The sequence below is a fragment of the Chiloscyllium punctatum genome, chromosome 3 (genome assembly GCF_047496795.1).
Source record: "Chiloscyllium punctatum isolate Juve2018m chromosome 3, sChiPun1.3, whole genome shotgun sequence".
Lineage (NCBI taxonomy): Eukaryota > Metazoa > Chordata > Chondrichthyes > Orectolobiformes > Hemiscylliidae > Chiloscyllium > Chiloscyllium punctatum.
Window position 1 is genome coordinate 13,817,311 of NC_092741.1, and position 17,253 is coordinate 13,834,563.

The window sequence follows — 17,253 nt, forward strand, 5'->3', positions numbered from 1 at the left end:
CCTGACTGGCAGTGCTTTGCCAGCACCACACTTTTTGATTATAATTGTGTTGTGCTTTGCTAACTTCAGTTCAGGTTAGTTTTCACATTTTCTTTCATTGACTCGTGGAACTTGACCATTGATGAATGGGCCACCATTTATAAATCGTCCCTCATGATCCTTTAGTAGGTGGTGGTGAGCAGCCATCTTGAAATGTTGCCATCCATGTCCTGATGCCATACTGTTTGGGATGTTATGGATTAAGCCAGACCACTCAAAACATTCTTGAGCAGGAAACCCAGGCCATAACTTTTCAATTTGGTACAGTGAAAATTACCCAGAGTAAGCTAGCTAGGTTAACTACCAGGTTTTAAAACAGACAAAAATGTATTCACAAAATTACACAATGAAACACAACAGAATAAAGAACCCCAACAGAACTCTGTCTATCTAAACTAGACTTAATTGTGCTGTCCTGAACATACATAATAGTCCCAATAAGCAAGCACCCTTAAAACACAGTAAAAAATGCAATAGAGGCTGAAGTTAGAAGGGCAGAAAGAGAGAAAGCCTGTTAACACAGTACACTGCTGAACTCCTAACTGGTTCTCGACTGAACTGTTCAGCTAGAGAGCTGACCATTGCCCTTTCATTAAACAGGTCACTTCTAAAACTAGACCACTTTAGCCTGGAGTCTCATCTATTTATGAGTAAACAAAAAGGCCTCTCAATATCCTTTAATCTCTGTACCAAACCAGTCTAATTGGAACCCAGCCTGTTTATGACCCCTCTGAAAAAAATCAAGGACACAGTATCTGTGAGAAAAGGAACAGCTTTTAGAAAAAGGGATCAGCTTTGTGACAGGGAGGCAATTCCAGGATTTTAACCCAGTGACAATGAAAGAATAGTGAGATATTTTGAAATTAGAATGTGGGATCGTTTTGAGGGGAATTTCCAAGTGATGGTGTTCCTGTGTGTCTGCTATCCTTCTCCTTCCAGACGTTAAATGCTGTGGGTTTTTAAAGTCCTGTTGAAGGATCCTTGGTGAATTACTGCAGTGTGTGTTATGAATGGTAAAATCTGCTGCGACTGAGAGTTGGTCCAGTTTCCTCCAACAGTCCAAAGATGTGCAGGTTAGATGGATTGGCCATGTTTAAATTGCCCATAGTGTCCAGGGATGTGTAGGTTTGGTGGAGTAGCCATGGGAAATGTAGGGTTACAGGGATAGTGTGGGGGAATAGGTTTGAGGAGGATGCTGTTTGGAGGGTCGGTGAATAACCTGCTTCCACACTGCTGGGATTTTATGAAGCTTCTTGATTTGCTCCCACCTAGGTATTACATCACACTCCTGACTTGTGTCTTGTGGATAGTGGACAGGCTTTGGGGAGTCAGGAGTTGAGTTAGATGAGGTATTGCTAGCCTCTGATCTGCTCTTGAACCACTGTTTCTTATGTGGTGAGGTCAGATCAGGTTCTCGCCAATGGGGTTCAACAGAATGTTAGTAGACTGAGATTCAGGATTGGTAATGCCATTCATTGAATAACAAAGGGCAGAGGTTAGATTGTCTCTTATTAGAGAACTTTAATGCTTGGCATTTGTGTGGCATGAATGCTATTTGCAACCTGTCAGCCCAAGCATGGATAATGTTCAGGTATTGTCGCATTTGGACATGAATTGCTTCTGTACATGAGAAGTTGTGAATAGTGCTGAACATTTGTAATCTTTAGCGAACATGCCCATTCTGGCCTTTTGTTGGAGGGAAGAAGTACCTGAAGATGGTTGGGCAGAGGACTATATCTCGATAAAGTCTTGTAAAGATGTCCTGGAGCTGAGATGACTTACCTCCAACAACAATAACCATCTTCCCATGTGCAAGGTATGATTCCAACCAGTGGAGTATTTGTCCCCTGATGCCCATTGATTCCAGTTTGGCTAGAGTGCCTTGATGACATACCCAGTCAAATGCAGCCTTGATGTCAAAAGGAAGTCACTCTCACATCACTTTTGGAATTCAGCTCTGTTGTCCATGTTTGAACCAAGACTGTACTGAGGTCAGGAGCTGAGTCACCCAGACAGAACCCAAACTGGGAGTCACTAAGCAAGTTATCACTGAATAGGTGCTGCTTGATTGCACTGTTGATGACATCATTCATTTATTTACTGATGATCAAGAGTGGACTGAGTAATTGTTGGGTTGGATTTGTCCTACGTATGGGGAATGTTCCACATTGTTTGATAGATGTCAGTATTCGAGCTATACTGGAAGAGCTTGGCTAGGAGAGTAGCAGTTCTGGAGCACAAGTCTTCATTTCTATTGCTGGAATGTTGTCAGGGCCCAAGGCCTTTGCACTAGCCATTGCCTAGAACTATTTCTTCATATCATGTGGTGCAAATCAAATTGGTAGAAGACTGATATCTGTAATGCTGGGGACCTCTGGATGTTGGACAGTTATGATAAGACTTCCCTATTTTTAATTTCCTACCTGCTTGCAATAAAGGTCAAGATTCAATTAACTTTCTTAATTACTTGTTCTACCAGCATGCTAATCTATTATGTTTCATGCACAAGAACACAAAAATCCCTCTGTGCTCTGCCATTTTGGAGTCCCATGCCATTTAAACCAATGTGCATAACCTTGCACTTTTTACAATAGGCTCTACCTACTGACATTTTGTCCAGCTGACCTATAATCTCCTTGCAGACTCCTTATGTCCTCATCACAGAATACCCTCCCCCCTGTTTTTGTATCATCAGCAAATTTTGATATGTTGCATTCTGCCCCATCTTCCAACCCATTCATATAGACAGTAAATAATTGAAGTCCTTACATTGCTCCTTGTAACATCCACTAGTTAAGTCTTTCCAACCTGAAAATAGACCATTTAATTTGACTCTCTGTCCTCTGTGTGTCGAACAATCCTTAATTGATGTCAGCACATTATCTCAAAATCGGGTCCCATGTCTTGTGTAATAACCTTTTATGTGATAACTTATTGAACAGCATGTAGGTTCGCATTTGAAGATTCTCTACCACAAATATAGTCAGCCAATGGATTATCAGTGAAATATAAAGATGCTGCCCACAATTTTTCATCCATTCAATTTAGAGCAACACCTTGAATACCTCTGAAATCCCAGATTCCATCATAGTCATTGGGTCAAAGAAGGTTTAGTTCATGGTCAGCCATAGTTCAGCATGAATAATTCTTAAAAGAGTAAATCTCCTAATTTAGATATATGTGGGCAGTTAGTCATATGGAAGACCGAACAAAAGTTCCCTTTTGAATGAGTTTATTTTCAAGCTGACTATTACTGGCGAACTGCCTATCATTACCAACTGATCCCCTGTGCAAAGATGTTTGTAAGCCTAATTACTGAACAATTTAGGTTAGTGGGTAAGAAAATACTGTTTATAAAAATTGCACACATTTGGAAAGAATCTTTATATAATACCTACATTATAGAACATTATGATTACTTCGCATGTCTTCTGTGATTTATTTCAGAGTTGGTTTGATGAGTTATGGCGGAAGTTTGTGACATACTCTTCAGGAGAGCGTTTATTTGGTTTGCCAGTACAAGATTATGAAATACTGCAGAAAAACAAGTAAGCTGTATTTGACACTCGAAAGAACTGGATTAATTTGCATGTGGCTGCAATGGATATTCTACTGGTGTCAGGAATGCTTTAAACTATCATTTGCAGAGAACCATGCATATCCACTGTATGGGCAAGGACAAATTTCTGATTTGATTTTTTTAGAATCCCTAATGTATGGAAACAGGACCTTTGTCTCAACAACCCTCCGAAGAGTAACCCACCCAGACCCATTCCCCTACCCTATATTTACCCCAGATTAATGCACCTGACACTATTTGGCAATTTAGCATGTTCAATTTACCTGACCTGCTCTGCACATCTTTGGACTGTGGGAGGAAACCGGAGCACCTGGAGGAAACCCACGCAGACATGGGGAGAATGTGCAAACTCCACACAAACAGTCATCCTAGGCAGGAATCGAACCCGGGTTTCTAGCACTGTGAGGCAGCAGTGCTAACCACTGGGCCACTGTGCCACCCATGCCATTTGGTTGGGATTTTTAGCTGTTCTTTTAATCATAACTGTCGGTACACTTTGCTTTTCAAAGCAAGCACTGTTAGGACTTGAGATCAGTCCAAGATTGCCCTTCTTGTGCGTTTTTCCTTCAATCCAGTGTGAGCATACCACATTTTCAGAACTTCTCTTCAGCAATTGGTGTACCAGACAGCAGTATTGATGTATAAGGGATGAATATCTGCATGCCATTAGGACTTTATCATCCACTATCTTTGTAGTTATTTCCTTTCATATCCTAAGGAGTGTCCCAACAGGTTCATGGAGTGTGTCAGTATTTAAACCAATTAGTTTTTCTGGTTACTTTTTTCTTGGTGACAGTTATTGTATTTATTTTTCCCCAGTTTCTGACCCTTGTTTTTATGTATTTGCTATTAGTCTCTTGGGTCAAAAACAACTGTGTTGAACTTAAGTAAGGGTAATTATAAAAGAATGAGGGCTAATCTGGCTGAAGCGGTCTGATAAGGGAGTTGATCAGTAAAAATGGTCGCGGAACAATGGCAGACTTTCAAGAAAATAGTTCACAGCAAAAACAGATCCTCGTGAGAAAGAAGTATTTTATATGGAATGCAAATTTGAATCTGAAAAGGTGTAGCTGTGGAGATACATTAGTAGTTATCTTCCATAAATCCTTAGATTTTGGTAAAATCTGAGAGAATTGAATAACTTGCCAATGTAAAAACTTTATTTAACGGGGAAATGAGTCAAAAGCAGGAAACCATATGCTAGTTTGCTTAACATCTGTTATTGTGAAAATGTTAAGAATTTATTATAAGTAGAGCGAGTTAGAAATACATATGAGAATATGAGAAGAAAACAGGTTCTGTTCAATTAGTACAGAGTGCAAGTAGTGGTGAATGGAGTGTGGCAATTTGCTAAATGTGGGAATTAGGTGAAGTGAAGGAGGTTTATATTTTCTGCTGTCTTGTTTTCCTAACAACTTCAACACATCAATGGGGGCAGGAGCAGAACTTGGTGCAAGAGGTGGAGATTAACTGAGAGGCGCCAGGGATAAGTAAAATACAAATAATAGGAGAGGAATACTCAAATTAAGGTGAAGGGAGTATCTTTAAGAATAAGTAACTTCAAGTCACGGCAGGCAATGGCAGGTGAATATGTAATCTGTTGTATGTGGGAAGTCATGCATCCAGTGTCCAAGATGATCACCTGTGTTGGAAGTAATCTCAACTGCTGAAATTTCAGTTTGGAGTTTTGTGCAGTGACTGGATACACTGTGGTATGTCCATGAGGCTGAGAGTTACCTTGATAGCACATTTAGAATGGTAGCCACACTGCAGTTTAAGGGACTATAGGAAAGAAGGGAAGGGGTTACCACTAGACAGTTGAAGACAATGAACAGATAGTACAGGAATCCCCTGAGGTCCTGCTCAAAACTCAGTTTTCCACTTTGGTAGATGGTGACAGAATTGGTTCCTCAAGGTAGTGCAAGCAGAGCCAAGTGTTTGTCACTACTAGTAGTCTGACTGCACAGGAGGAAGAAGGAAACAGTAGCAATAGTAATAGAGGATTCATTAGTTAGGGGAACAGACAAGCATTTCTGTAGCTGCAAACAAGGCTTCAGGATGATGTATTGCCTCCTTGGTGCCACAGTGAAAAATGGCACTGACAGCTGCAGAGCAACCAACGGGGAAAGGTGATAATTCAGAAGCAGTTATACAAATTGGTACCAACAATATAGTTATAATGAGGGATGAGGTCTGCATCAAGAGTTCAGGGAGCTAAGCAATGGACCTCAAAGATTGTAATCTCTGGATTACTCCCAGTGCCATGTGCCAGTGAGCACCAATAGGAGAATAGCGAAGATGAGTTAATGGCTCAATATTGGTGCAGGAAAGAGAATTTTAGACTCCTGGATCACCGGGACTGTTTCTGGAGAAACTTGGACTTGAACAAGTGGCATAGACCAAAATGGGGCCATCATACTTGTAGGAGGGTTTGCCAGTGCTCTTGGGAAGAATTTAAACTAGATTGACAGTGGAAGTGGACACAGACTGGCAGTACAATAGGAACTTACCATTGCTTTGGAAAGGAACCAAGGCAGAGGGAGTTCAGCCATGTTGAGCTTCAGGTGAGTAAGGTAAGGCTGGATGCCTTCTACTTTAATGTTTGGAGTATTATTAGAATCCAAGGACTGCAGATGCAGGAAATCAGAGTCTAGATTAGAGTGGTGCTGAAAAAGATGCTTCCTGACCTGATGTGCTTTTCCAGCACCACTCTAATCTAGACTATTATTACAAACCAGATGAATTAAGGTCTTAAATTGATGTGAAATTGTGATGTTGTCATCACAGAGGCATGATTAAGTGGCTGGGGAGGTGGGGGGGGGGGGGTGGGTGGGTGGAGAGGTGGGAAACAGGGGGTGGGGAGCTCAGGACTCACATTTCAGCATTCCATTTATAGGATCTTCAGGCAGGCCAGGGGTTGATGTAAAAAAGGAGGCAGTGTTGCATTATTGATTAAGGAGTTGGTTACTGAAGTAGGGAGGGATGATATTTTGGAAGGATCTTCAAATGAGGTTTTGGTTGTAGAGCTTAGGAATACAAAAAGGGGCAGTCACATTGCTCGGAGTGTATTATAGAACCTCCCAAATATCAGCAAGCAACAGAGGAGCAGATATGTAGACAGTTCACAGACACTGTAGACAGCTTGTAAAAACAATAATAGGATAATTATATTAGGGAATTTCACCTTCCCCAAAATTATTTGGGATAGTCATAGTGTAATGAGACCAGAGTGGGCAGATTTCTTGAAATATATTCCGCAGTGCTTTTTATATCAACATATAGTTAGTCCTACAAGGTATTGGACTTGATTCTGGGGAATGAACCTGGAAAGATGGTCAAAGTGTCAATGGGGAGCATTTTAGTATCAGCATTTGAGTTTTTGTCTATAAAACAAGCAAAAGGAACCCAGCACTGATCCCTGTGGTATGTCACTGGACACTGGGCTCCAGTCCCACAAACATTCTTTTACCACCGCCCTCCACCTCCTGAAGTGAACTGATTTTGGATTCAAACCTGCCAAGTTAACTTGGATTGCATGTGCTTTTACCTTCTTAAATAGTCTCCCATGTGGGACCTTGCTTCTACATTTCACCCTACGGAACATGATGGGCCTGTATGCTCACAAGGCCTCTTTGAATTACTCTATGCATTTGAGTTTGATATGAAAAAGAGAAAAATGCCCTGCTAAAAAGAGTTTTGCACTGGGAGAAGGCAGATTTTATTAAATAAGGCTAAAATAGATTTGGAACAATCTCTTCTAAGTAAATCTACAGCAGAACACATAGAGTTATTCAAAAAAGCAGAGCAGGGGCAGCCAGTGGGCTGGAGGCTCTGGTCGACCAGGGACAGCTGTGGGATGGAGGTTCACATGGAGCAGGGATGGCCAGTGGGCTGGAGACTCACATGGACCACATACAGCCAGAGGGCTGGAGGCTCAAATGGAGTAGGGACGTCCAGTGGACTGGAGGCTCACATGGAGCAGGAACGGTCAATGGGCTGGAGGCTCACATGGAGCAGGAACGGTCAATGGGCTGGAGGCTCACATGGAGCAGGAACGGTCAATGGGCTGGAGGCTCACATGGAGCAGGGACAGTCAGTGGGCTGGAGGCTCACATGGAGCAGGGACGGTCAGTGGGCTGGAGGCTCACATAGAGCAGGAATGGACAGTGGGCTGGAGGCTCACATGGAGCAGGGACGTCCAGTGGACTGGAGGCTCACATAGAGCAGGAACGGTCAATGGGCTGGAGGCTCACATAGAGCAGGAACGGTCAATGGGCTGGAGGCTCACATGGAGCAGGGACGGTCAGTTTTCTGGAGGCTCACATAGAGCAGGAATAGACAGTGGGCTGGAGGCTCAAATGGAGCAGGGACGTCCAGTGGACTGGAGGCTCACATAGAGCAGGGACGGTCAATGGGCTGGAGGCTCACATGGAGCAGGGACGGTCAGTGGGCTGGAGGCTCACATAGAGCAGGAATGGACAGTGGGCTGGAGGCTCACATAGAGCAGGAACGGTCAATGGGCTGGAGGCTCACATGGAGCAGGGACGGTCAGTTTTCTGGAGGCTCACATGGAGTAGGAATAGACAGTGGGCTGGAGGCTCACATGGAGCAGGAATAGACAGAGGGCTTGAGGCTCACATGGGGCAGGGATAGTTGTGGACTGGAGGCTCACATGGAGCAGGGACAGTCAGTGGGCTGGAGGTTCACATGGAGCAGGAACAGCCAGTGGGCTGGAGGCTCACATGGAGCAGGGATGGCCATTGGGCTGGAGGCTAACATGGAGCAGGGACGGTCAATGGGCTGGAGGCTCACGTGGAGCAGGGACGGTCAATGGGCTGGAGGCTCACATGATGTAGGGATGGTCAATGGGCTGGAGGCGCACATGGCGCAGCGACGTTCAGTAGGCTGGAGGCACACATGGAGCAGGGACGGCCAGTGGGCTGGAGGCTCAGATGGTACATGGATGGCCAGTGGGCTGGAGACTCACATGGACCACATACAGCCAGAGGGCTGGAGGCTCAAATGGAGCAGGGACGTCCAGTGGACTGGAGGCTCACATGGAGCAGGAACGGTCAATGGGCTGGAGGCTCACATGGAGCAGGAACGGTCAATGGGCTGGAGGCTCACATAGAGCAGGAATAGACAGTGGGCTGGAGGCTCAAATGGAGCAGGGACGTCCAGTGGGCTGGAGGCTCACATAGAGCAGGAACGGTCAATGGGCTGGAGGCTCACATGGAGCAGGGACGGTCAGTGGGCTGGAGGCTCACATAGAGCAGGAATGGACAGTGGGCTGGAGGCTCACATAGAGCAGGAATGGACAGTGAGCTGGAGGCTCACATAGAGCAGGAACGGTCAATAGGCTGGAGGCTCACATGGAGCAGGGACGGTCAGTGGGCTGGAGGCTCACATAGAGCAGGAACGGTCAATGGGCTGGAGGCTCACATGGAGCAGAGACAGCCAGTTTTCTGGAGACTCACATGGAGCAGGAATAGACAGTGGGCTGGAGGCTCACATGGATCAGGAATAGACAGTGGGCTGGAGGCTCACATGGGGCAGGGATAGTTGTGGACTGGAGGCTCACATGGAGCAGGGACAGTCAGTGGGCTGGAGGTTCACATGGAGCAGAAACAGCCAGTGGGCTGGAGGTTCACATGGAGCAGGGATGGCCAGTGGGCTGGAGGCTAACATGGAGCAAGGACGGTCAATGGGCTGGAGGCTCACGTGGAGCAGGGACGGTCAATGGGCTGGAGGCTCACATGATGTAGGGATGGTCAATGGGCTGGAGGCGCACATGGCGCAGCGACGTTCAGTAGGCTGGAGGCACACATGGAGCAGGGACGGCCAGTGGGCTGGAGGCTCAGATGGTACATGGATGGCCAGTGGGCTGGAGACTCACATGGACCACATACAGCCAGAGGGCTGGAGGCTCAAATGGAGCAGGGACGTCCAGTGGACTGGAGGCTCACATGGAGCAGGAACAGCCAGTGGGCCGGAGGTTCACATGGAGCAGGGATGGCCAGTGGGCTGGAGGCTCACATGGAGCAGGGATGGCCATTGGGTTGGAGGCTAACATGGAGCAGGGACGGTCAATGGGCTGGAGGCTCACGTGGAGCAGGGACGGTCAATGGGCTGGAGGCTCACATGATGTAGGGATGGTCAATGGGCTGGAGGCGCACATGGCGCAGCGACGTTCAGTAGGCTGGAGGCACACATGGAGCAGGGACGTCCAGTGGGCTGGAGGCTCACATGGAGCAGGAACGGTCAATGGGCTGGAGGCTCACATGGAGCAGGGACAGTCAGTGGGCTGGAGGCTCACATAGAGCAGGAATAGACAGTGGGCTGGAGGCTCACATAGAGCAGGAATGGACAGTGGGCTGGAGGCTCAAATGGAGCAGGGACGTCCAGTGGACTGGAGGCTCACATAGAGCAGGAACGGTCAATGGGCTGGAGGCTCACACGGAGCAGGGACGGTCAGTGGGCTGGAGGCTCACATAGAGCAGGAACGGTCAATGGGCTGGAGGCTCACATGGAGCAGAGACAGCCAGTTTTCTGGAGACTCACATGGAGCAGGAATAGACAGTGGGCTGGAGGCTCACATGGAGCAGGAATAGACAGTGGGCTGGAGGTTCACATGGAGCAGGAACAGCCAGTGGGCCGGAGGTTCACATGGAGCAGGGATGGCCAGTGGGCTGGAGGCTCACATGGAGCAGGGACGGTCAATGGGCTGGAGGCTCACGTGGAGCAGGGACGGTCAATGGGCTGGAGGCTCACATGATGTAGGGGTGGTCAATGGGCTGGAGGCGCACATGGCGCAGCGACGTTCAGTAGGCTGGAGGCACACATGGAGCAGGGACGGCCAGTGGGCTGGAGGCTCAGATGGTACATGGATGGCCAGTGGGCTGGAGACTCACATGGACCACATACAGCCAGAGGGCTGGAGGCTCAAATGGAGCAGGGACGTCCAGTGGACTGGAGGCTCACATGGAGCAGGAACAGCCAGTGGGCCGGAGGTTCACATGGAGCAGGGATGGCCAGTGGGCTGGAGGCTCACATGGAGCAGGGATGGCCATTGGGTTGGAGGCTAACATGGAGCAGGGACGGTCAATGGGCTGGAGGCTCACGTGGAGCAGGGACGGTCAATGGGCTGGAGGCTCACATGATGTAGGGATGGTCAATGGGCTGGAGGCGCACATGGCGCAGCGACGTTCAGTAGGCTGGAGGCACACATGGAGCAGGGACGTCCAGTGGACTGGAGGCTCACATGGAGCAGGAACGGTCAATGGGCTGGAGGCTCACATGGAGCAGGGACAGTCAGTGGGCTGGAGGCTCACATGGAGCAGGAATAGACAGTGGGCTGGAGGCTCAAATGGAGCAGGGACGTCCAGTGGGCTGGAGGCTCAAATGGAGCAGGGACGGTCAATGGGCTGGAGGCTCACATGGAGCAGGGACGGTCAGTGGGCTGGAGGCTCACATGGAGCAGGGACGGTCAGTGGGCTGGAGGCTCACATAGAGCAGGAATGGACAGTGGGCTGGAGGCTCACATAGAGCAGGAATAGACAGTGGGCTGGAGGCTCAAATGGAGCAGGGACGTCCAGTGGACTGGAGGCTCACATAGAGCAGGAACGGTCAATGGGCTGGAGGCTCACACGGAGCAGGGACGGTCAGTGGGCTGGAGGCTCACATAGAGCAGGAACGGTCAATGGGCTGGAGGCTCACATGGAGCAGAGACAGCCAGTTTTCTGGAGACTCACATGGAGCAGGAATAGACAGTGGGCTGGAGGTTCACATGGAGCAGGAACAGCCAGTGGGCCGGAGGTTCACATGGAGCAGGGACGGTCAGTGGGCTGGAGGCTCACATGGAGCAGGGACGGTCAATGGGCTGGAGGCTCACGTGGAGCAGGGACGGTCAATGGGCTGGAGGCTCACATGATGTAGGGGTGGTCAATGGGCTGGAGGCGCACATGGCGCAGCGACGTTCAGTAGGCTGGAGGCACACATGGAGCAGGGACGGCCAGTGGGCTGGAGACTCATGTGGATCAGGGACATCCTGTGGCCGGACGATCAGATGGAGCAGAGACAGCTAGTGGGCTGGAAGCTTACATGGAGCAGGGACGTTCAGTTGACTGGAGGCTCACATGGAGCAGGGATGGCCATTGGGCTGGAGGCTCACATGGAGCAGGGACGGTCAATGGGCTGGACGCTCACATGGAGCATCGGTCAATGTGCTGGAGGCTCACATGATGCAGGGATGGCCAATGGGCTGGAGACACACATGGAGCAGCAATGTTCAGAAGGTTGGAGGCTCACATGGAGCAGGGATGGACAGTGGGCTGGAGGCTCTCATGGAGCAGTGACGGATATAGACTCGAGGCTCACATGGAGCAGGAATAGACAGTGGGCTGGAGGCTCACATGGGGCAGGGATAGTTGTGGACTGGAGGCTCACATGGAGCAGGGACAGTCAGTGGGTTAGAGGCTCACATAAAGCAGGGACGGCAGTGGGCCGGAGGTTCACATGGAGCAGGAACAGCCAGTGGGCCGGAGGTTCACATGGAGCAGGAACAGCTAGTGGACTGGAGGCTCATTTGGAGCAGGGACGTCCAATGGGTTGGAGGTTTACATGGAGCAGGGATGGTCAGTGGGCTGGAGGCTCATATGGAGCAGGGACAGCCAGTGGACTGGAGGCTCATTTGGAGCAGGGACGTCCAATAGGTTGGAGGTTTACATGGAGCAGGGATGGTCAGTGGGCTGGAGGCTCACATGCAGCAGGGACGGCCTACGGGCTGGTGGCTTACATGGAGAGGGGACATCCAGTGGGCTGGAGGCTCACGTGGAGCAGGGACGGCCAATGGGCTGGTGGCTCACATAGAGCAGGGATAGTCAGTGTGCTGGAGGCTCACATGGGGCAGGTACGGTCGGGAGGATCACATGGAGCAGGGACGTTTAGTGGGCTGGAGGCTCACATGGAGTAGGGACAGTCAGTGGTCTGGAGGCTCACATGGAACAGGGTCAGACAGGGGGCTGAGGAGGAGGGATGATCAGTGGTCTGGAGCCTCACATGGAGCAGGAATGATCAGTGGGCTGGAGGCTCAGATGGAGCAGGGACAGCCAGTGGGCTGGAGGCTCAAATGGAGCAGGGACGGCCGTGGGCTGGTGACTCAGATGGAGCAGGGATGGCCTGTGAGCTGGAGGCTCACATGGAGCAGGGACAGCCAGTGGACTGGAGGCTCACATGGAGCAGGGACTGTCAGTGGGCTCGAGGCTCACAGGGAGCATGGACCATCAATGGGCTGGAGGGTCACATGGAGCAGGGACGATCGGTGGGCTGGAGGCTCACATGGAGCAGGGACAGTCAGTGGGCTAGAGGCTCACATGGAGCAGGGACAGTCAGTGGGCTAGAGGCTCACATGGAGCAGGGACAGCCAGTGGGCTAGAGGCTCACATGGAGCAGGGACGGCCAGTGGTCTGCAGACTCACATGGAACAGAGACAGCCATTGGGTTGGAGGCTCAAATGGAACAGCGACAGTCTGTGGGCTAGAGGCTCACATGGAGCAGGGACGGCCAGTGGTCTGCAGACTCACATGGAGCAGAGACAGCCAGTGGGTTGGAGGCTCAGATGGAGCAGGGACAGTCAGTGGGCTAGAGGCTCACATGGAGCAGGGACAGTCAGTGGGCTAGAGGCTCACATGGAGCAGGGACGGCCAGTGGTCTGCAGACTCACATGGAGCAGAGACAGCCGGTGGGTTGGAGGCTCAGATGGAGCAGGGACAGCCGTGGGCTGGTGACTCAGATGGAGCAGGGATGTCTAGTGTCCTGGAGGCTTACATTGTGCAGGGACAGTCAGTGGGCTAGAAGCTCACATGGAGCAGGGACAGTCAGTGGGCTGGTGGCTCACATGGAGATGGGACTTCCAGTGTGCTGGAGGTTCACATGGAGCAGGGACAGCCAGTGGGCTGGAGCCTCAGATGGAGCAGGGATGTCTAGTATCCTTGAGGCTTACATTGTAAATGGACAGTCAGTGGGCTAGAACTCATAGGGAGCAGGGACAGTCAGTGGGCTGGAGGCTCACACGGATCTGGGACATTTAGTGGGCTAGAGGCTCACAGGGAGCAGGGACGGTCCATGAGCTGGAGGTTCAAATGTAGCACGGATGGTCAGTGGGCTGGAGGTTGACATGGTGCAGGGACAGTCAATGGGCTGGAGGCTCGGATGGAGCAGGGACAGCCAGTGGGTTGGTGGCTCACGTGGAACAGGATCAGCCAGTGGGCTGGAGGCTCGGATGGAGCAGGGACAGCCAGTGGGTTGGTGGCTCACGTGGAACAGGATCAGCCAGTGGGCTGGAGGCTCACATGGAGCAGGGACAGTCAGTGGGCTGGAGGCTCACATGGAGCAGGGACGGCCGTGGGCTGGAGACTCAGATGGAACAGGGATGTCTAGTGGGCTTGAGGCTCACATGGAGCAGGGACAGCCAGTGGGCTAGAGACTCATATGGAGCAGAGACGGCCAGTGGACTGGAGGCTCGCATGGAGCAGCGGCGGCCAGGGTGCTGGTGGATTACATTGTATAGGCACAGTCAGTGGGCTAGAGGCTCACATGGAGCAGGGACAGTCAGTGGGCTAGAGGCTCATTGTGAGCAGGGACGGTAAATGGGCTGGAGGCTCACATGGAGCATGGATGGCTGTTGGCTGTGAGCTCGCATGGAGCAGGGACGGCCATTGGGTGGAAGCTCACGTGGAGCAGGGATGGCCAATGGGCTGAATGCTCACATGGAGTTGGGACAGCCAGTGGGCTGGAGGCTTACATGCAGCAGGGATGTCCAGTGGGCTGGAGACTCAGATGGAGGAGGGACGGCCAGTGGGCTGGATGCTCACATGGAGCAGGGACAGCCAGTGGGCTAGAGGCTCACATGGAGCTGGGACGGTCAATGGTCTGGATGCTCACATGGAGCAGGGACAGCCAGTGGGCTGGAGACTCATATGGAACAGAGACGGCCAGTGCGCTGGAGGCTCGAATGGAGCAGTGGCGGCCAGGGTGCTGGTGGATTACATTGTATAAACACAGTCAGTGGGCGAGAGACTCACATGGAGCAGGGACAGTCAGTGGGCTAGAGGCTCATAGTGAGCAGGGACGGTAAATGGGCTGGAGGCTCACATGGAGCATGGACGGTCAATGGGCTGGAGGCTCACATGGCAATGGGGCAGTCAGAAGGCTAGAGGCTCACAGGGGGCAGGGACGGTCACTGGGCTGGTAGCTCACATGTAGCAAGGGAGGGTCAGTGGTCTGGAGGCTTACATGGTGCAGGGACGGTCAGTGGGCTGGAGGCTGACATGGTGCAGGGACGGTCAACAGGCTGGAGGCTCGCATGGAGCTGGGATGGCGAGTGGGCTGGAGGGTCACATGGAGATGGGACAGTCAGAAGGCTAGAGGCTCACAAGGAGCAGGGACGGTCAATGGGCTGGAGGCTCAGATGGAGCAGGGACAGTCAGTGGGCTGGAGGCTCAGATGGAGCAGGGACGGTCAGTGGTCTGGAGGCTGACATGGTGCAGGGACGGTCAGTGGGCTGGAGTTTCACATAGAGTAGGGATGGCGAGTGGGCTGGAGGCACACATGGAGCAGGGACGGTCAGTGGGCTAGAGGCTCACATGGAGCAGGGACGGTCAGTGGGTTGCAGTCTCACATAGAACTGAAACGTCCAGTGGGCTGGAGGCTCTCATGGAGCAGGATAGCCAGTGCCCTGGAGTCTCACATGGAACTGAAATGTCCAGTGTGCTGGAGGCTTACGTGGAGCAGGAATACCCCGTGGGCTGGAGACTCAGATGGAGCAGGAATGGACAGTGTGCTGTCGGCTCACATGGAGCAGGTACAGCCAGTAGGCTGGAGGCTCACATGGAGCTGGGACAGCCAGTGAGTTGGAGGCTGACATGGAGCAGGGACGGCCGTGGGCTGGAGACTCAGATGGAGCAGGGACGTCTAGTGGGCTGGAGACTCATATGGAGCAGGGACAGTCAATGGGCTGGAGGCTCACATGGAGCAGGGACGGTCAATGGGCTGGATGCTCACATGGAGCAGGCACTGTCAGTAGGCTAGAGGTTCAGATGGAGCATGCACAGTCAATGGGCTGGATGCTCACATGGAGCAGGCACTGTCAGCAGGCTAGAGGTTCAGATGGAGCAGGGACAGTCAGTGGGCTGGAGGCTCACATGGTGCAGGGACGGTCAGTGGGCTGGATGCTCACATGGAGCAGGGATGTTCAATGGGTTGGAGGCTGACATGGTGCAGGGACAGTCAATGGGTTGGAGCCTCACATGGTGCAGGGATGGTCAGTGGGCTGGAGGCTCACATGGAGCAGAGATGGCAAGTGGGCTGGAGGCTCACATGGAGCAGGGACGGTTAGTGGGCTGGAGGCTCACATGGAGATGGGACAGTCGGTCGGCTAGAGGCTCACATGGAGCAGGGACGGCCAGGGGGCTGGAGGCTCACATGGAGCAGCGATGGTAGTGGGCTAGAGGCTCACATGGAGCAGGGACGGCCGTGGGCTGGTGACTCGGATGGAGTAGGGAGGTCTAGTGGGCTGGAGGCTCACATGGAGCAGGTACAGCCAGTGGGCGGGAGACTCATATGGAGCAGGGACGGTCAGTGGGCTGGAGGCTCGCAATAAGCAGGGACGGCCAGTGGGCTAGAGGCTCACATGGAGCAGGTGCAGCCAGTGGGCGGGAGACTCATATGGAGCAGGGACGGCCAGTGGGCTGGAGGCTAAGATGGAGCAGGGATGGTCAGTGGGCTGGAGGCTCGCAATAAGCAGGGATGGCCAGTGGGCTGGAGGCTCACATGGAGCAGGGATGGTAGTGGGCTAGAGGCTCACATGGAGCAGGGACAGCCAGTGGGCTGGAGGCTCACATGGAGCAGGGACAGCCAGTGGGCTGGAGGCTCACATGGAGCAGGGACGGTAGTGGGCTAGAGGCTCACATGGAGCAGGGATGGTACTGGGCTAGAGGCTCACATGAAGCAGGGAAGGTCAGTGGGTTGCAGTCTCAGATGGAGCAGGGACGGTCAGTGGGTTGCAGTCTCACATGGAACTGAAACGTCCAGAGGGCTGGAGGCTCTCATGGAGCAGGAATAGCCAGTGCCCTGGAGGCTCACATGGAACTGAAATGTCGAGTGGGCTGGAGGCTTACATGGAGCAGGAATAGCCAGTAGGCTAGAGGCTCACATGGAGTTGGGACAGCCAGTGAGTTGGAGGCTGACATGGAGCAGGGACGGCCATGGGCTGGAGACTCAGATGGAGCAGGGACGTCTAGTGGGCTGGAGACTCACATGGAGCAGGGACGGTCAGTGGGCTGGAGGCTCACATGGAGCAGGGACAGTCAGTGGGCTGGAGGCTCACATGGAGTTGGGACAGTCAGTGAGTTGGAGGCTGACATGGAACAGGGACGGCCATGGGCTGGAGACTCAGATGGAGCAGGGACGTCTAGTGGGCTGGAGACTCACATGGAGCAGGGACGGCCAGTGGGCTGGAGGCTCACATGGAGCAGGGACAGTCAGTGGGCTGGAGGCTCACATGGAGCAAGAACGGCCAGAGGGCAGGAGGCTTACATTGTGCAGGGACAGTCAGTGGGCTAGAGGCTCGCAAGGAG

The 17,253-nt window shown here is 51.9% G+C and overlaps 1 protein-coding gene across 1 annotated transcript in view; it reads left to right on the plus strand.

Annotated features, from left to right (window-relative positions):
* LOC140453945 (dynein axonemal heavy chain 8-like) overlaps nt 1-17,253 on the plus strand; it is a 1,117,430-nt gene that overhangs the window by 502,515 nt on the left and 597,662 nt on the right. The window contains exon 33 of the mRNA XM_072548819.1: nt 3,487-3,587. Coding sequence (XP_072404920.1) covers nt 3,487-3,587 — 101 coding nt within the window. The remainder of the gene's footprint in view (nt 1-3,486; nt 3,588-17,253) is intronic.